At 49.4% G+C, this 20,607-nt stretch overlaps 1 protein-coding gene across 1 annotated transcript in view; it reads right to left on the bottom strand.

Annotated features, from left to right (window-relative positions):
- Positions 1 to 9,050: 9,050 nt before the first annotated feature.
- Gns (glucosamine (N-acetyl)-6-sulfatase) overlaps positions 9,051 to 20,607 on the bottom strand; it is a 30,460-nt gene continuing 18,903 nt past the window's right edge. Inside the window, exons 9-14 of the mRNA XM_040754804.1 lie at positions 20,054 to 20,157; positions 16,286 to 16,387; positions 15,037 to 15,144; positions 14,230 to 14,340; positions 12,871 to 13,031; positions 9,051 to 11,361 (exon numbers count right to left, since the gene is read on the bottom strand). Of these exons, the coding sequence (XP_040610738.1) occupies positions 11,283 to 11,361; positions 12,871 to 13,031; positions 14,230 to 14,340; positions 15,037 to 15,144; positions 16,286 to 16,387; positions 20,054 to 20,157 (665 nt within the window). The 3' untranslated portion in view covers positions 9,051 to 11,282. The remainder of the gene's footprint in view (positions 11,362 to 12,870; positions 13,032 to 14,229; positions 14,341 to 15,036; positions 15,145 to 16,285; positions 16,388 to 20,053; positions 20,158 to 20,607) is intronic.

Below are 20,607 nucleotides of genomic sequence, written 5' to 3' on the forward strand. Positions count from 1 at the left end.
CACAACATGAGGAACTGTATTAAAGGGTCACAGCATTAGGAAAGACTGATTTAGGGGATAATATTAAGTTACATGGAAGGAACTGTCTTGAGTTTTCCTTTAGGGTCTATTGCCAGGGAGGAGGGGTCAGATCAGGAAGCCAACTTCAGTGTTGCTCTTGTGGTTGGTCCGATAATTTCTGCAACTACCAGGAAAACAAAAAGGGAGTTTGGGAGCGAGTCAAGCAAGTCATGCAAAATTGCTGAGGTGACCCACTCCGCCACCCTCAAGACCAGAGCCATCCTTTGCAGTGGAACTAAGTGTTTAGAGTCTGCCGCGTGCCACTTCCTGATGTGAGCTGCTACTTGCTTAATTTGGCATTCTAGGGAGAATTTTGGCTTAAGGGCTAACGGGTTGGGAAGCAAGCCAGGTGAAAGCCCAAAGGGCAGAGCAGGGAGTGGCCAGCTGGAGAACTACTTCCAGGTGGAGCTCATCAGTCTCATCTGCAGGGTAGGTTTAGGCTTAGGTTTGGATTCTGGTCTGGTACTGTCTCTTTTTGTCAAATTCCTGGTTGATTCTAGAGGGAGTCCAGGAGCAGCTTGTGATTTCAAGCACTGACTTCAAAGAGACGCTCCTTTGAAGACATCAAGTTGGTGCTGTTTTTGTTGCTGGTGGTGGTTATTTTCAAGACAGAATTCTCTGTAGTCTTGGTTGTCCTGAAACTCGCTCTGTAGACCAGGCTGGCCTCGACCTCACAGAGATCCGCCTGCCTCCACCTCCGGAGTGCTGGGATTAAAGGCGTGCGCCACCAACGCCCGCCAACCACTCAGGTTCTGCTTGTCTGTTGCACCAGTCCCAGGACTCTGCGTCTGTCATCAGGTTCTCAGCTGCACACGGTGGCACTGAACTGTGGTCTCCCCGTTTCTAAGAAAGGTAAGTTGGTACTCTGAAGTGTTGATATACAGAGCCACAGAGTAGGACTCCCAACTTCAGAGTTTCACTCCGTTACGGGAAGGGAATTGTTTTAGCCAGCTAAGTTTTGTTTTGTTGTTGCTTTCTTTTTTTAGTTTTTTCCAGACATTGTTTCTCTGTGTAGCCCTGGCTGTCCTGGAACTCTACTGACCAGGCTGGCCTTGAATTTATAGAGATCCACCTGCCTCTGCCTCCCAAGTGCTGGGATTAAAGGTGCGTGTGGCCACTGCCCGGTGGCCTGTCAAGTGTTTGGTTTTACATTTATTTTTTTGTTGAGTGTTGAGAGGTACTGCAGTGTTCCTACAGCACATTTGTACAGTTGATCTTCCTAAGTGGGTGACCTGTATATATCTTATTTAATGTCCTTGTGTTCTGTGATACCTGCATTATTTTGTCTGTCTTTTGAGACAGGATCTCTCGATATATCCCTGGCTGTCCTGGAACTTGCTCTGTGGACCAGGCTGACCTCCAAATCACAGAGATCCACCTGCCTCTGTCTCCCCAGTACTGGAATCAAAGGCGTGGGCCACCACTGCCCAGATGATACCTGTAGTCCTATTACCTTTTTCTTTTAATCTTCCATCTATATTAGTAAGTTCTGCCCTTGACTTAGAAAGAAACTCCAAATATCTCAATTCATTGACTGAACAATTTTACTTTTAGATGGGGTCTGACTTTGAAGCTCAAACTGGCTTAGAACTTACTGTGCAGCCATGCTAGCTTCCAGCTTGTGGTAATCCCCCTGTCTCAGCCTCCCAATGTTGAGATTACAGGCAGAGCCACCACCCCTGCCATCAGCAGGCGTTAGGAAGCCAGCAGTGCTAGGAGCTGGGTGGATTATATGGTGGGAAAGCATCATGCCCCCACCCCACACCTTCAAGGGAACGAGAAGCCATGTAAAAACAGCCAAGTGCTGTGGAAATGAGTCCAGGCCTTTCGAGCGACAGCTGAGGAGGCTAGAGAAGTGATTTAGAGCTGACTCAGAATCGGAGGGCGTCGTCTCTGTAAGAGACTGGCTGCTGGGGTTCTTTTGATAGTGTCTATTAGAGTCTGTCTGTCTGGCAGTTCACTCTATCATTGCATAGAAGGACTGAAGTTCGCTTTTGCAGGGGGACAGTTCACGTTTGTAGCAACAGTTGCTCCAAGTCAAACTCTGTTGGTTTGCTGTTGTTTACTCTTTCTCTGAGGTGGAAAAGCGCTCTGAGGGCCCTCGATTGACTGTTTGCTTTGCTGGCACCCATCCCCAACTCTGCATACGTCGTGCGTGGTGGGCCACACCTGCAACCCCAGCACTGGAGAGGTGCGGCGGGTGATCAGAAGTTCAAGGCCACCCTCGCCTGCACAGTGAGTTCAGGGCCAGCCTGGTTTACCTGAGACCCTGCGAGGATGGAAAAGCAGAAAAAGCGTAAGTCGTTGGCTTCTGTCACGGGCTACTCTGAGGGCGAGATGAGGTAGCTAATGTGCGGTACTGAATCTGCACATTCAGAGATGGAGTGTCGGGTACCACCAGGTGGTACTTTCTCAGGTTGACACTAAGGCTTGTCTAAAAGCATCCTAATGTCAGTCTCCATGAGGAACCCTTTTCAAGGTAGGAAAGCTTTTGTTTGTACTTCACAATATCCTATTTGCACGTTCAACAACATTTGCCGCCTGCAGGCTGGCCTCGAACTCAGAGAGCTGCCCGCCTCTTAACATTGTACTTCAACATGTTTGTGTATGCACGCATGTGAACACCACACACACACATGCCCGGCCACATACAAAAAACCAGGCATACACACATGCACAGCACACACGCACACACACGTATGAAAACACGAGGGGGGTAGGGATAAAAACAAAACCTTGGTAAAGACATGCCTTCCTTTTTCTCTGGCTGACCATGACTGCAGTGAGGCTTGCAGCCTTTCTCAGAACCACAAACTAAAAACAGCCCTTCCTTCTTGGGTTACTTGTTTTGAGCGTTTCATCATGGTAAAGAGAAAAGTTAGGGATGACTACAGATGCCTTTTCCTCTCTGCCGGCCAGGGAGGTGGGAGCAGACTTCCTCGTTCCTAGTTCCTTAACGTGAAAGGAGTTTGCTTTTGTGGCATGTGAGCTCTAACCTCAGGTCTCGAACACGAGAAAGCCTGACTGTGTGCACCTCCAGCCCTACGTAATCATGTAATCTGGATGTACCCATGTCACAAAGTCCCGCATCTCTAAGAAATAACTCAAGAGCCAGAGAGAGACTCCTGGTTAAAGAGCACCTGCTGCTCTTCCGGGGGACCCGGGTTCCCAGCATCCATGTTGCACAGCTCACTGTGCTTGTAAATAACTTCATGTCCAGGAGCTCGGGTGGCCTCCTCTGGCCTTCTCAGGCAGCTGCACACAATACATATACATTAAAAACCAATCTGCTTTTTAAGGATTTTTTTTTGTATGCATACTGGGGTTTTGCCTGCCTGCATGTCTGTGTGAGGATGCCAGACTCCCTGATACTGGAATTAAAGACAGCTGTGACCTGCCATGTGGGTGCTGGGAATTGAACCCAGCTCCTTTGGAAGAGCAGTCAGTGCTCTTAGCCACTAAGCCGTCTCTCCAGCCCCATCAAAGGAAGTCTTTGAGAAAGAACTAACTTGTGGGGAGCAGAGTGACGAAGGTGATCTCTGTTTCGTTGCCTTCCACCCCTTCTGCTTCTCTCCCAGTATTCCTCTTGACGGCTGGCTTTCCCTTTTCTGTTCCTGCCGTCTTCAACTTTGACTTAGACAGTGTTTGATCTTGGTCTTACGGGGCTTGGCCAGTCACGGCTGTGGAGGCACAGCAAAGTGTTCGAGCTACAGGGGATCCGATCCGGGCAGTGGCCGCCACCAAGTGTCTGGTTTGTATTTTAAAAACTCATGCTTGCTGGAGGAAGCTGGTTTAAACATAGTCCACTGACAACTCTAGGATGACTGGATGAAAGGCTGCCCTGCCCCTGCCCCATGTGTTCCCCACAGAGGCAGTTAGAGCGTGTTCTTTCCTGACAGCCTAGGATCAGGGTACCTGGAGCAATGGGCTGTGGCGTCCGCGCCATGAACAAGCCCAAGGTATCAGGAAATGAAAGACACCACGTCCGGCTGTTTGTGCTAAGAGAATTTGTCTGCCACCTTTATTGCCAGGAGAATGTGTGCGCGTGCGTCTCTGCGTGTCTGCCATAAGGAGGGAGCAGCCTTATATACAGACTTACAGCACAGTGGAGAAACCCCAGGTGTAAGAGCTCGTGTTTTCCTCGTGCTAGATATTGATGTCAGGTGGGCAAGGCCAGGGCTGTAAGCCAGGACTAGAGAACAGGATGCAGCTGTGGCTATCAGCTGACAAGAAATGCACAGCAATCTGTGGGGGCTGGGGCCCAACAATGGGTCACTGGGCTGTCATATCAGCCAGGTGGAGGTGACAGGGAGTGACCCAGACCACAAACCACAACCAGAGGCCTCATCCTTTGTTTTGTGCTGTGCTTCCAATGCCTGTAAACTCCCACGCCCTCCTTAAGTGGGGCATGGAGGCTTACACCTGTCATCCGAGCACTCCTGACACCCAGGCAGGAGGAGTGTGCCTTCAAGGCTAGCCTGGGCCACACAGTGAAGCCCTGTCTCGATAGCTCCCAGGGATAACCCACCCCCGGAAAAAACCCCAGATTTCCTCAGTTGGTGATTTCCTCGAGACCAGACATTATCTTCATCTCCCATTGCATCTCTCTTAGCTGGGGGACACCCAGTATGGTGGAGGAGACTGCATAGACAGGTGTGGAACAGCCACATGGGCACTTTGGAGACAGCGGGGTCCTCCCTCTCCAGGTACCTCTAGCTGCAGCTTGCTGTGGGTCCTGCTACAACGTTTGCAGGTGGCTGAGCTCTGGGTGGGGCTTCTTGGGCGTTGCAGGGAGGACAAAGGGGACCAACATCTCGGTCCTGAAGCTGCTCTCATCCTATGTAGAGGACGCACCGTGTCATTGTGGGCTTCTCTCTCCTCATCCTGGGTGTGTAGGGGATTCACTGTGGCACCGTGAGCTTCTCTCTTTGTGGAAACAATCTTGGGAGAGTGCAGAAGAATGTTGAATGGCTGTCATGAGAGGTGACTCAATTCTAGGCTTGTCACTCATCCCAGATCCCTAGTAAGAACCTGTAAAGGGAAGCTTTTTCTTTGAGAGAAGCCTTCCCGCTAGCCTGATTCCAGAGCCGCATCAGTCCCAAATAAACACACAGGAGGCTATATTAATTATGAAGCTGTTGGCTTTGCTTGTTTCTTACTGGCTAGCTCTGACTTAAGTAATTACCCCATAATTGTTAATCTAAGTATTTCTCTTACCGGAGAATAGTTCCAGGCTTCCTACCCCATGGCGTTACATCTCGACTCCCTTTGTGTTTCTCCTACCCAGAGTCGTCCTGGACTCCTAGTCCCACCTATCTTGGTTCCCTATTGGCTCCACAGTGCTTTATTGACATAAGACTTCCCCAACAAGAACCCAAGTGTGTCATATTGACTGAAGACAGCATGGGAGATGCTGCTGATGGGGAGGTGGGTAGCAAGGATACAAAGCAGCTTAAGTCTTAGGGTCATAAGCAGAATAGAAAAGAATCATCCTGTGTTTGGACGCCCATCCCACAGTGAGAGATGCACTGTCAGCCTGGACTCTTGGGGGAGGGTCTAAGCCCTGCTTTGGATGAAATGGTCTCAGCCTCCCTGGGGAAATGAGGGGGGTATTGGGGAGGTTGGTGGGAGGAGGGGAGGGAAAGGGAGAGGGACCTGGGATTGACATGTGAAGCAACCTTGTTTCTAATTTAAATTTAAAAATTAAAAAAGAGTAAGAAGTAAATAAATAAAATACAGAAGTAGTGCCAAAAAGAATCGTGTGTGTGTGTGTGTGTGTGTGTGTGTGTGTGTGTGTGTGTGTGTCTAACAGGTGCTTGACAGTCTAAGCTGGACTCTTTTCCTTGTGTCAGCTTTTGGGAACTACAGAAACACACTGGAGAGAAGGTTTGACTGATAAGCTGCCAGCCAGGGAGCCTATTAAAATATTTTCCAACATGTGCTGAGTACATTTAGCAAGCCCTCCACAGGGACACATCTGCTGTCTTTAGTAACAGAAGGTGGGGGAGCCGTGTTCATTTACATCCCCGGGTATGGAGGGTATACAAGCTTGGTGGAGGCGGTGGGCAGTGGGGTAAGCGTTAGCACCCAGCGGCCCAGTCTCAGCCCTTGGTGTTCTGAGACAAGGTCTCATAATGCAGCTCAGGCTGCCATGGAACGCCCAAGCTGTTCAGTTTTGAACTTGTAATCCTCCTGCTTCCTGGGAGATAAGAACCGAGGAGGAATGACCACAACTTTAAACCTTCTTTAAACCTGGATCTTTGGAATCTCATTTTTTTAAATCCATATTTTACTAATTAGCTTTGTGAGTTTTGATTGATTAACCTGAAGGGGGATAACGCAGAATATTGAGCTACACAGGGTAGGTTGTCATATAATGTTTATTGAGCGGGGATTCACATGAGAAGCCAAGAACCTGAGGTCAGTGCTTTGCTGGTCTCCGAGCCTCGACCAGAACCCCAAGAGGAGAGTGTCCTCTTCCTCCTAGCTCGTTATGTCCCTGCCTTCTCCCACATACCTGTGGCCACGCCCAAATGGGCGTGGTTAGTGCTACAGGTACATAAGCTCTCTCACTACAGGGGAAATCTGTTCCATGAATTTTGTTGTTGTTTTGAGAAAGGGACAGACTGACCATGCTGGGATTAAAGGTGTATGCTACCACCACATCTGGCCCATGAAGTTTTTGGTTTATTTTGTTTTTGTTTTTGTTTTTTTTTTAACAGGCTTTCTCTGTGTAGCCCTGTCTGTCCTGGGACTCGATTTGTAGTCCTTGCAGACCTCGAACTCACAGATCCACCTGCCTCTGCCTCCTGAGTGCTGGGATTAAAGACAGATGTGCACCACCGCTACCACCGCCCAGCTGAGTTTTAATGGTTAACAAAATCATATGACTAGCCTTTGAGATCCACTGCTGGGAGAAAGGAAGGGGCCCAGAGACCTGTGTAGGGAATGTGGCTCTGAGGGACAGGTACCATGTCAGTGGGCCAAGGAGAGTTGTTGGGTCTTCTGCTGGGGAGCCTGTGCTGGCTGCTGTTGGCACGCTGGTGAGGCAGAGCTGCCTCTCCTGTTTCTGAAAACGGGATTTGCACCCCTTCCATTTTTTTTTTCTGGGTGGTGTGATCACTCTGCGCCTTTATTTTCTATTTAGGGTTAGGTATCGCTCAAGGGCCCAGTCTAAACATTTCTGCTAATATTACCTTTCTCTCATCATCACTTTGGTATTTTCTGTGTCAAAGGCCAATGCTTGGATCTATCATATAGCCCAAGTGGTAAAGATGCTTTCTGTCTAGCCTGAGGATTCCAGTTCAATCCGTAAGCCCCACATGATGGAAGGAAAGAACTCAGAGGTTGTCCTCTGACAGGTACGCGCACACACCGGGGCAAGCGTGTGCTTGCACACAACCTAGATAGGAATATATGAAAGCGCAGTGCTCATCTCCCTTACCCATGAGTACAAGGGTAAAAAGCAGCTCTCCTGACCACATCACAGCATTTGGGGATGGCTGCTCTGGCTTCTGGACTCTGTGGACAGGGCAGGGAATACATCCCACTAATAGACCACCTGCTATTATCCCGCCTAGAGTCATTGGGTAGGACTCAACTATGGCATCCCAATAGAGAGCCCATGTACGTTGTTCATGCAGATGAGCAACCTTGATGGATGAGGTAATGTCTCCCTCTGGGGCAAAGGGCAGGCTTGCTACAAAAAAACCAAACCAAAACAAAACAAAAAAACAGGCTGTTCAGCTTTCTGCTCCTCACCTGCAAAAAAATCCACCCTATGTGTCCCCCTCAGTGTGGGACTTTGCCTGACACCCACAGGCATGGAGGTGGGGTTGACAGGCTTGTGATTCATAGGGGTGATGCTGACATTGTGATACACTCAATTTTTGAAGATTTTTATTTTTAATATTTTAATAAGTGTATATATGTGTGGGTCTGTGCATGTAGTACCTGTGGGGACCAGAAGAGGGCGTTGGATCTCCGGAGGCTGGAGTTACAGGCGGTCTGTACAGGTTGAGCCAAGGGTGGGTACTGAACCAAGCCTGGGTTCTTTGCAAGAGCAGTACAGGTTCTTAACCTCTTGAACCGTCTCTCCAGCCCCCAAATTACCCTTTCCAGACAGTAGCCTGTCAACTTTTCAACAGCTAAGTTCTCCTTGGTCTATGAAGTAACCCACCATGCCTGCGGCTGGTAATTTGTGGGCAGCTGTTTTCCTAACTTGGAACAGAGCCACAGTTATTTACCAGGATTTAATCTCTCCATAGCTGAAGATGCCTCATCACCCCAGTGTGCTTGGTAATGGGATGGAACCTAGGACTCTGTGCATATGAGGCAAGCAGTCTATGCACTGTGTTGTAGCTGCAGCTTTTGGGCTATTTTTATTCTTTGATAGCAAAGTAGTTGTGACAGAGACTGTGTAACCTGTAAGTCTAGACTATCAGGTGTGTATCCCTTTAAGAACGTTTGCTGACTCCTGCAAGATGTCACTTATCTCTTAGGGAAATGGATCATCTTCAAAGGTGAGTTCGCCTATCTACTTAAGAGCCATGGTCTATCAGGATGTCTTTTCCTTTAAAACGGTTTTATGCGCATTTGTGTGCATGCAGGAGGCTGTGGCGGTCAGAGAGGCACTTGATCCCCTGAGCTAGTTACAGCTGGTTGTTGGCTACCCATGTGGGTGCTGGGAACTGAAGTGTTCCTGGCTACTGAGCTGTCTTCCCGGGCCCCGATGATTTGTCAGGAGTGGTATGTGAGCTTCCCAGGTGGAACCATAGATGAGGAAATGGTCCATTTTCACTGCTAGGTAGTGATTAATACTACACAGCAGCTACAAGGGTATCTGGTTGGGGCAGGGCTGACCTAATTAATATGTATTTCAGCCCCGAGTTTGGTTCCTAGCACGAAAAAAGCCACCGCAGACCCCATGAAGCAGCCACCTTCTTAGACCTTGTGAGGATTGCAACTTGTGGACCAAAACAAAAGACACATTCCCACTAAAACAGAAGTCGTTTTAATTCATTGAAAAGTGCAGCAGTGACAGGGTCCTTCAAAGGTCACTTCCTAAGTGAGTGGGGTGACAGCCAGGGCAGAGTGGCTTCTACAACAGGTGACGCTAATGAAGGAATTTACAAAGTCCATTGAACATAGATAGCATGCTGGTGAGCTACGACCGCAGTGGACCGTCTACCCCAGTGGTGCTCGGCTGAGGTACCCTCTGCTTTCTCTCGAGGAATCTTGCCCGTTTTCTTTTATTAAAAAAAAAAAAAAAGAAATTGTCTGTAGATAGTTACAAGTTTAGGGTTATTTCTCACAGGTTAAGGTGTAACTGCCATAGCCACCCTTACTATTTCATACAAGAACTTTGCACTGACAATTCAAAAGGTGTTTGCAACAGTACCCTTTGTTAGACCCAAAGACACTCTGAGAGGTTCCCCTACTGAGAAATTGTGTCTGAGGGACAGTTTTAAAGCAGGAAATCTTGTAAGGCAAAGCCCACATTCCAGATCGGTTTTACGGTTCTCTGTTTTGAAGAGCACCGGCGGACACGGCCGAATTCGCTTGAGTCCAGATTACAAGGCTCTTGCAGGGCGTCCCTTGTAGATGGGAAGCCGTGCGTGTTGCCATCTGTTAGGATAAACCGAGCTCCACTCCAGTGTTAGCAGGAACCGTCCCACAACTGAGAGGTATCGGGGACCTTACCATGTCCCACCACCCGCACGTGTCACCTGAATGTAAGGGCAGCGAGGTAGAAACGCGACTGGCAGCTGACTTGTCACTCTGACTTCACCTGCTTCTAGGAGCCAGCCACAAAGCTGAAGAATATGACATCACAGTCCAAGGCCTGGTACGAGCGGGTTACTTTTTATTTGGGAACAACTACGTCAACTTCCACTAGTGGCTGATGGTGTTTAGAATCAAAGTGGAGTGATTGAAGCCAGTACCCACATTCACTTTCGTAATTTAAAATGTTTTTCCCCTCTAGAGCAGCTACAACAGAGGTGTCCCTTCCATTGCCTGTGTCTCTCAGTGTCACTGCAGTTGTTGTGGTCACATGAGGTAGAGGCTATTACCCCAACATGGCCTCTGGGACCCCCAAAGCGACTTCCAGCTGTGGGTCCAAGTGTTTAAGCTGGAGGGAGGCTGTGTAAAGCTAAAATCACCCCCTGCTTGAGCAGAGCGGGCTCCAACCACACTTTGCTGTCCTAGGAGCAACCAGCCCTTCTGGGGAATGTCAGAGTGAACTGATCTTTAAGCTAAGGAACAGGAGGACATGGCTCCAGGCAGCCAGGAGCCTTAGACAGGGGAACACTGACTGGATCCCTAGTTATTCAAGACTCTGGAAACTCAAGAGCTGTCAAAGGAGGGGGGGGGGAAGTAGCTGGTTGGCCCTTTACAGCAACCATGAGACGCTGTAATGTTTTTAATGACAAGGGCAGCCAGTCACAACGATGTCATTTGTGGCACTGACGCATGAGACCCCTCCTCAGGACAGGCACTTCCATGGGCAGCCTCCAGCCTGCTCACCCCAGGGCCACCTGGGAAGTGTGCTGCCCTGCCCCGTGGTGTGCCTTCTCCCTGGTGCTTTGGAGCTCTCACCGGTGAGCTGGAGCCACTGAAGAGCTACCGGCTTCTAGAGCTCAGGCTTCTGACCCCATGCAGCCTGCTCTGTACTAGCACAGCCCAGGGTTCCAGCAAACTGGAGCAGAGCTTGGGTGACAAGCTGCACATTTACCACATCATGGTGGATGTTATAAACATCATGTCTCTACATCTCCACAAACAGTTCTTTCCAGGGCTGTGTATGTGTGTGATGGCAAAGGGCTCAGTCTGAATGCTATACAGGGCTGTTGACCTGGGGGTTAGGTACACTCCAAAAGGCCTTTTCTTTCTGCCCTAAAGTATTGCCATTTTATCGCAACAGTTTTACAGATTCAGACTTGACCATGTGGGATCATTACAGACTGTACCCACCCAAGATGAAGGGACATGGAGAGGACAAAGACCTCAGGAGTGTTGGCTGTCATTTGAAGGAAGAGACAGGGTCAGCCACTTCTGACATGGGATTGGATTCACAGTACTGGAAATCAGCTGACCCGGTTATTTTTCAAACAGGACTTGAAACAGCCAGGCCAGAGCTCTTCTGGGCGTGGGTTCCTACTACAACCACTTCGTGAGAAAGGGGTGTACGAGGATCCAACTGCAGAGGCTGGGCACCGTCACTACAGAGGGTGCTTCGAGAACCTTCTCGTTCTGACGCTGCCGTGATTGTTGAACATGAGACGCAGGTCAAACCTGTATCTGAGGGAAGGAAAAGAAGGATGTTACATGAACTCTAGCTAGCCACGAGGACTTTGACGGCATACTCTTCAGCAGAAAGCAGGCAGGAGGGGGAGGCTGTAATATAAACATGGTTTCTGAAGGTGAGATATTTCCACACAAGCTGTGAGAGAACAAGGTTAACGGTAAAAAGGAGGTTCTTAAAAAAACAAAACTCTACACAGCCCTGGCTGGCCTGGAAATATCTGAAATATCTATGTAGACCAGGCTGTCCTCGAACTCACAGATCTGCTGTCTCAATCTCCTGCGTGCTGGGATTACAGGCAGGAGGGCTAAGGGAGGAGAGTGCTGATGGATACAGCATCCGGGTGGCTGTGCTGACTCCTCAGAGCACCCTGCAGGCTCAGGTCTCTTCCTCCTGTATAGTCACCCTGCTCTGGCTGGTCTGTGCTCCAGCAGCAGAGACACAGGGTGGTTGGCCACATGTCCTAGTCCTAGAAAGTCCTTCTCTCTCCTTTCGATGGATTAGTTAGACCCTGGTTTTAGAGTCCCATGGCCAGAATATATGGTTAAAGGCATTGAATCACAAAGTTGGCCTGCGTGAGCCAGACGTCTGCTTTTGAGAACAACCTACTCAGAGGGTGGAGGCCGGACAGAGAATGACTGACTAGCTTCACTACAGTCACTTGTTAAAGATAGATGATACAACGACAAACACTGTCTTTTATGCTGCCTCGCTGTTTAAATTTTCTTTTCACGTTAGCAAGGCATAGTAGTGCACCTTTAATCCCAGCAGCACCCAGGAGGCAGAGGCAGCCTGGCTAATACAGAGACCTGTCTCAGAACAAAGAAAGAACTCCAAGCTGGGCCTGACCAGAGGCCCCATGAGACGCGGGGTGCTCCACTGTGAGCATGGACTCTGTTTGTGGCTGCATGTGTATTATGTAAGTCACTCCATGACCTAGTCTCTCATCGTCATTCATCTCTAACTCGGAGACCACATAAATCCAACGTGAAGAAGGCTAAGTTACACCTTGCCATCACCTGGCAACCTCCCCTCCCTCACCCCCACGAGACCACTTATAAGAGATGAAATAACAACAGCATGCCTCTTGGCTGCCGGTGTCCTGAGACGGGATCCAGAGAGTGAGGCACATATGACCTTGCAGTTGAGAGTTGGGCACTGCCGTTCAGTCAACACACTGTAGTGGGGTCTGTTTTAGCATCTGAGTTCACACTTCGGATTTCCAAGAAATGAAGCGGTCTGCTCTTGGAAGCGCTGGGACTGGGGCAGCACTGAGCTAGAGCTGACTGTTTGACCAAGCAGAACTCTGGGGACAGGAAAGAGGGGCCACAGCCACGGGCAGTAGAGAGCCAACTCCAGCTTAACAAGCTGACTCAGCAAGAACACAGCATTTCCTCAGAAAGCAGAAGAGTAAACACAGCAGCCAATAGCCTCCCTTTGTCTCCCAGAAAAGCATGTGAGCTCTGGAGACAGCAGCGAAGTGACTGAAGGTGGGGGACACTTACCCAGGGTCAAAAACCCCTGGAGTGCGGCAGGTTGGCCCCGAACAGGACTGAAGCATCATCAACCGATAGTTCATCTTTCCCAGGAGCTCTGGGTCTATAGTTTTTGCAATGTTGGTGATTTGGTCTGGATCTGCAGTTATATTATAGACTTCTACGAACACCTAGAGACAGAAATGAAAGAGGAAAGAAAAGAGCAAAGATATATTGAGAAAGTATTACTAATCCCCCGCCCCCAGGGTTTCTCTGTGAAGCAGCTCTGGCTGCCCTGGAACTCGCTCTGTAGACCAGGCTGGTCTCAAACTCACAGAGATCTGTCTGCCTCTACCTCCCGAGTGCTGGGATTAAAGGTATACGCCACCACCAAGCCATTTCTTATTTTAAAAAGTTGTTTTTAAAGAGATGTATTTGTTATATATACAGTGTTCTGTCTGCATGTGTGCCTGCATGCCAGAAGAGGGCGCCAGATCTCATTACATATAGTTGTGAGCTATCATGTGGTTGCTGGGAATTGAACTCAGGACCTCTGCAAGAGCAGCCAGTGCTCTTAAACTCTGACCCATCTCTCCAGCCCTTACTGTATTGTTTCTAATGGTAGACTGCAGTCAGTACTTCCCCCTCTAATCCGCATACTGTTTTCCAGGACACGGGAGGTAAACGCTCCTTCTAATTACCACTCAACAGTATCAAACAGAAACATGGGAAGGGCAGCTCAGTTTGAGTGAAGCCCACTTTCTTGCTCAATGTACTGATGAGCTGGAAGGAAGGGAGAGTCCACTAGTAGGAGCACAGGTGAGCCAGGAGGAGGGGGCCAGAAGAGCATATGCTGAACACCAGTGTGACTCTGCAAGGCCTGGTGTCCAGAGGATCCATCCTTCAGGTGACACACAGTCATCAGTGTGGCTCAAGCCCCACCTTCTCCCAAGGATGGCCCTTCTCGGCCTGTGTCCCCCACTCTCATAACAGATAGCATTGCCCTGTGCTGGCTGTGTGAGCAGAGGGAGCTTCTGCATGGGTGACAAGCTGGCCAGCCTGCTGGGAATGCCCCAGATCCTCTGTAGATGTTGAAGGGCGGCACTTGCAGCCCCAGTACCAAGGAAGCCACAGGTGTGTGTCCTTCTGAAAGGTCAACTGTGCGTTTACAGTGTGTGAGGGTGTGTAGACCAGAGAAGACTCCATTGAGAAAAATCAATGAAGCTGCCCATATGAGACTGTCTTGTGAACTGCAGGAGATGTCAGGGGACATCTTCCCTGGGTCACATGCTCTGGGATTGGCTTTATGCCACCAGGCCCAAGCAACTGAACACTGGCCATAGACAAGGGGTGGGGTGGAGGAGGTGACCAGGCTCGAGTCCTCCTTACCTCCTGGTCATCAAACTCGCAATACTGTAGGTTCCACAGTGACGACAGTGTCCTCACACAAGCATAGGTATTGTTGTAAGCGTCTTCACACACACAGTCGGGGAAACATTGCTGGAGGAATAGTTGACAAGTTAAACAGGAATGCTCTGACATAGCAAAGTCTCTGTTGGCAACACAGGTACAGGCTGACTCAAGTCAGCCACCAGGGAGGGGGACCAGCTATCAAATGAGTCTCTCTCAAGGACAGTCTGGAACAGTCATCCTGGGGTGATAAGAAAAATGCAGAGAGCACCCCGAGATCTCAGCACTACGAAGGGTCAAACCCCATGTTTTCCACAGGCTCTGCTAGGCCACGGTTGGTTGTGTTGTATTCTTTACACACACACTTTAGAAAAAAACAAAAACACACCCCAGGGTCTCACTATGTAGCCCTTGCTGGCCTGGCTCTCAGAGATCCACTCGTCTTCGCCTTCCAAGACCTAGGACTAAAGGTGTACGCCCACACTGCGCTGGGTCCTTTACTCAGACACTTTAGTGTCAGGAGGAGCAATGCTCAACTCCCCACAGCCAGGTCAACATGGACTCCATCTGCCTGGTTGCCGCCAGTGCACGCCACCCGTGAAGGCACACGGAGCAAACCCCATCTCCATCAGTTCCTCTGACAGCATGCCCTAGCAGAACGGTTCCAGGCAGAGTGGGTAAAGTGGGCGGAGCCCGATGCCGGCAGCATCACTGAGGTGACTGAAGTGGCTAACCAGCATCTGCCGTGTGGCGAGAAAGCTGCCCCCCAGACAAGCGGCTACTCACGGATACTCCAGGGCTCAAGGACGGACAGGTCGGGTCGGTGACATTACGGCCTTCTCCTTGATATTCCACCAGGATGTCGGACCTCCAGGTTAAGTTACTGGCCCCTTTCTAGAAAGAAGAGCAAAGGTGGATGGGTAAGGATGAGTCCTTCCGACTGTGTCACTAAAGGGAATGATGAGTGGACATGTGGGAAAACCACTACTGTCATTTCTGGCTTTATAGTCTTTAAAGGGCCGGTCAGCGGCTCAGACTGTGTTATCGTTCCTTTCCAGGGCAGCACGTGACAGAATAGAAGCTGGCGGTGGTGCAGGCTGCTCCAGATCAGGCAAATGGTGCCCAGCTGAGAGGGCAGGCCTTCCCTGGGCAGGCCTGAGAGGCGGAGTGCAGCTGCGGGCTTGGAGTACAACCCACACATCACGATTGCTCTGCTGTACATCCGTGGTGTGGAGACAGGTGTAGCATTGGAAACACACACTGGAAAACAGGAGCAAGTCTGAGAGCAAAAGTAGATGAATTCAGGTAGCAGAGAATGAAGATCCAGATGGGTCATGACCCCCAGCTTTCAAGAGGAGGAAGCAGGAACGGGATGGGGTGGACAGCCAGGGCCTAAATGCCAGGAGGCCCCAGGAATGACTGAGCCCCTCTCTCTGAGTATCAGGGAATGGGTAGGAAGGACAGAGCAAGGCTGTGCTCCAGAGGTCAGCCAAGGTCAGGATCTAGAGGTGAACAGGAAAGGGTAGAAGCAGGCCAGATGAGAATGCGGCTTCCGTCAGCCTAAGGTCGTCCTCAACAGCAGACGGCAGCTTGCCTGAAACCCACCATCTCAAGCCCTGGGAATACTTCTCCTGGTGCTAGTGACTGAACCAGGGTCTCACACACACTACAAGCACCAGAGGGGCATCCATGCCGAGGAAGCTGTGAGCAGGACGTAAGTACTGTTTCTGGCCGGTCTTTGGCCTTTTCCCGTTCATCTCTAGATGTCAGCGTCTCTAAGACTTCACACGCCTTCAACTATCCTCTGGTATGTAAGCTGCAAATATTGCTTTGCACCTGTTAGTCATCTTAGGTTTGTTCATCCTCCCACTCCATCCCCTGGGGGTTGGGGAATGAGGACAAAGAGAATTCGAAGGTTGAAAGTGACAAGGGGTCCAGTCAGTCTTTCCTTTAGGAAAACTCTCACCACACGGTTAGAGACACCTGGGGTTTAAACCAGGGTTCTGGCTCTTTTGGCTGTTAGCTTCCTACTCACCAGAATGGGCAGTAAGGATACCCCATCCATCTGTGTCCTATTCAGGTCATAGCCGGCAAGGTCCAAGATGGTGGGGCCCAAGTCAATATTTGAGACCAGCATCTGCACGAGTGAGGAAAACAGTCTGGGATACAGTCGGTCTCGCCTTCCTTTGTCATCTCATCAGAAACCCACGGCACCATCGCTCTCTGATAACCGTTCTCTCATCCCAGCTCCCGACACGCAACTACAACTTCAGACGCAAGGCTTATCAAGTGTATACACAAACGCATTCGGGCAGCTGTGCATTCATCTTACCACGAGGTCATTAGCAGACATCTGAAAACACTTCTGTAATTCCCTTATCATGAGCGATGGGGGCATTGCTGACCATTGCTGCAAATCAATTATTTTCCAACTTGACATCCACATTCGTTCACTAAATTTGGCCTCACATGTATTCCTGACATTTTTCAAAAGATTTATGTATTTCTAGTTTACGTGTATGGGTGTTTTGCCAGCACAGATGTAAATGCACCACACTCATGCAGTGCCAGAAGAAGGCGACAGATTCCCCTGGAACTGAAGCTACAAATGGTTGTGAGCCACTGCTGTGGGTGCTGGGAACTGAACCCGGGTCCTCTGCAAGAGCAACAACTGTTCTTAACTGCTGAGCCGTTGCTCTAGCCCCACTAACGCTTTTTTTTTCTATGTAGTCCTGGCTGTTCTGGAGCTTACTATGTAGAGTAGGCGTTCCCCTACCCACAAACACTTTTTTGAAGTCTCAAAGTTGGATGTTTGCTGACACCACGGAAGATGAGCTCATCAGTTTATAGTTTTCAAAGTGACAATGCTACCCCACCGTCCTGTTGACCTAGCTAGGGTATGCCGGATAGCCCAGCCTAGTCTCACACTAGTGACCCTCCAGCTTCAGCCTCCTCGGTGCCGGATTACAGGTGGGTACCACTTGCCTGGTCTTGCCATAGGCCAGGAAGGCTGCAGAAAACTTACTGTAATTGACCAACAAATTTCCTTAAAGAGCACAAAACACTTGTTATAACGGAAACATTCTAGGGCCCATGAGATGGCCCAGAGGGTAAAGATCACCAAGCTTGATGCCCTAAATTCAATCCTGGGCCCCACATGGTAGAAAGAGAATCAACCCACTTCCCCAAGCTGTCCCGACATGTGCGCCACGACACAAGCATGCACACAATATACTTATACACACAATACATACAAACATACAAACAATTTCTGTATTCAATTCTCCCAAGGACCCAAACCAGCACAGTTCCTTTTACATACAGTGGGGGCTGTCAGTTTTAACACACACACAAAAATAAAACTTTAGTGTGTGTGTGTGTGTGTGTGTGTGTGTGTGTGTAAGCCAGAGGACCTCAGGTGTGGCTTTCCTAAGACAGTTTCTCATTGGCCTGGCTGGGGCTTACTGATTGGTTAGGCTGACTAGCCTCTGGGCTCCACCTCCCACCTCCTCTGTGCTGGGATCCCAGGGTTTTCCATATTGATTCTGAGGAACAAAGTAGCTTAGCCTGCAGGATGAGCTCCAGGACAGAAAGCAGAGAAGACAGACCCGGTTGTACACGCCTTTAAAATCCCAGCACTTGGGAGGAGGAGGAAGGCGGATGGATATCTGTGAGACAGAGACCAGGTTGGTCTACAGAGGGAGTTCTACAACAGCCAGGGATACATAGTGAGACCCTGTCTCAAAACAAGGAGAGCAGCTCCCAAGGATCACCACCTGAGGCTGTCCTCTGGCCCGTACACACACACACCCAAAATAAGTCTTTGAAACTGTGGAGAAAACTTATTGAGGCAGCCAAACAGGGAAATTAAAAAAAATCAATTAACTGTCATTTTTAATTTAAAACCAAACCAGAAGGGCCTGTATGAAAAGCAGAACACCTTCAAGGCATTGTTCATTGGGGCTCGTATTTCCTGGTAGCTGGAGAACTAGCAATGCACAACCTGGTGCTGAATCCATTAGTGTCTCAGCAGCTGTCGTGGGCTACCATTCCATGGAGATAATTCAGGGAGCAGCGATCCGTATGTCACTGAAAAAGCTCAGCAGAGCTGTCCCCAGAGATGAGCAAGACCTACAAACATGGGTCAGTTTCCTCCCTGCCAGACCCCCAGGGTGACCCGAGCAGCCTGGCTGACAGCTGGCAAGTCTGAATAGAAGTACAGAAGAGATCACCAGAGCAGGAGAAACATGAGCCCGAGAGTTCAGGAGGTGAGAGGAGCCCGGCCCATAGGTAATGGGGTAGTCAAAGCAGAGTGTAAGATGAACTGTAAATACTAACACAATAAAAAACCAGAATGAAAATGGCGACTGCCAGTCTCACCAAAACCCACTTCCAATTCCAGAGTTGCACGATGGGAGACTTTTCCAGTGAACTTTGCTCAATGGCAAGGCCTGTTGAAACTAGTACCCACCACTACGATTTAAGTACCACAAACACACATGTTCCCAGGAAACTTTCTTCCCACATACATGTAATTACTATGTCTTCTCTAAGGGTTTTTGCCTGTGAGGCAGAGGGCTTCAAAATGTTCACACTGTATGAGGGGCCTAGAGACCTTTGGTGGATACAATAATGAGCAGAAAATTCAAAAGAAAACTGAGTTGACCCCTACCCTCAAAATTACTGAAAACAAGGAGATGTGCTCTCGGAACACAGACAGGGTCCACTTAAGCTCTGATATATATATTGTGGTTTTTCAAGACAGGGTTTCTCTGTGGTTTTGGATCTAGCTCTTGTAGACCAGGCTGGTCTTGAACTCAACAGAGATCTGCCTGCCTCTGGCTCTCGAGTGCTGGGTTAAAGCGTGCGCCACCTGGCTAAGCTCTGATATTAAACACCTTGTAAGGCTACCTAAGGCAGGTCACATCCCACCCCAGAAGGCACCAAGGGCCCATTTGGCAAAAGAGCTTGGAGCACACGAGAGTCTAGCACCACCAAAGGTGAGCTGCTGCAGGTGGATCTGCCCTTGGCTTCTCTATCTAGAAGATGCCAGGGTTCCACCCAGTGACACTGGTAGAGAGGAAGGCGGCTGGAGAGACCGCTCAATGGCTAACAGCACTTGCTGCTCTTCCAGTGAACTTGAGTTCAACTCCCAGCACCTACACTGCGTGGCTCACAACGCCCTGCAACTCTAGTTCTAGGGCAGCGGTTCTCAACCTTCCTAACACGGCAACCCTCTAATACAGTTTCTCATGTGTGGTGACCCCCAACAAAAACTATTTCGTTATTACTTCATAACTGTAACTTTGCTGCTGTTTTGAATTGTAATATAAATATCTGATATGCAGGATATCCGGTGTGACCTCCAAAGGGGTTGTGACCCACAGGTTGAGAACTACTATTCCAGGGGATCTGACACCCTGTTCTGGCCTTTGTGAGTACCTACGCACGCGTGCACACACGCACACACACGCGCACACACACACGCGCACACACACACACACACACACACACACACACACACACGGAAACTTCACACAATTTCTGATGGTGATCCTCATGAGAGTCACTAGTGCTGGAAGTAAATCTTGAACCACAGCTGTGCATGCAGATGTGACATCCATGTGGCAGTGGGAACACACTCACAGAGGGCAGTAGACAGTTGGAGGACAAAAAAGCCACTCTCTCCAAGGTTCACAAAGGCAAAGACATTCACCAACCAGCCTTCCTCTCCAGGAGTGACTGCTGGTTTCTCTAGGCAAGTGCCACCTATACACGGGGCCAGCTGCGGTCAGGCACCTACCTTGCTTGTCTGGTTTGGTTTGATCCCAGGCCCTCGAACCAACAGTGGGACTTTGATATCAAACTCATACAGTTGTCTTTTGTCTATTGGCAAAGAGAACTGCCCTGAAACAAAAGTTCAAAGTCAACGCAGAGCCAGGACAGGTGTGCAACACATCTGAGGCGCTGAAAAACCACAAAGATGCTGTTTTAAGACTTATTGTTTACTTAGGTGCTGTGTGTGTGTGTATCTGCTCAATGTATGCCACATGGGTGCAGCCCTAGAAGGCTAGAGGGGCAGCTGGAATTACACATCACCTGGCATGGGTCCTGGGAACTGAACTCAGGTCCTCTGGGAAGTGCTCTACTTAACCACCGAGGCACTCTCAAGCCCCTTAATTCCTGGTTTTATAACAAAGTGTAAACTTGCCTGGGTTTCTTCTTACCACAGACAGGAAAAATAATTGAGTTTACCTTCTCCAGATAAGTAACTAAAAAGGACATGTTCTAAACAGGACGAATGGAGGAAAATAATGTCTGGGAAGGAACGAGAAACAAATACGTAAGCATGTATGC

This window comes from Mesocricetus auratus, unplaced genomic scaffold (assembly GCF_017639785.1).
Source record: "Mesocricetus auratus isolate SY011 unplaced genomic scaffold, BCM_Maur_2.0 Super-Scaffold_100011, whole genome shotgun sequence".
NCBI classification, from domain to species: domain Eukaryota; kingdom Metazoa; phylum Chordata; class Mammalia; order Rodentia; family Cricetidae; genus Mesocricetus; species Mesocricetus auratus.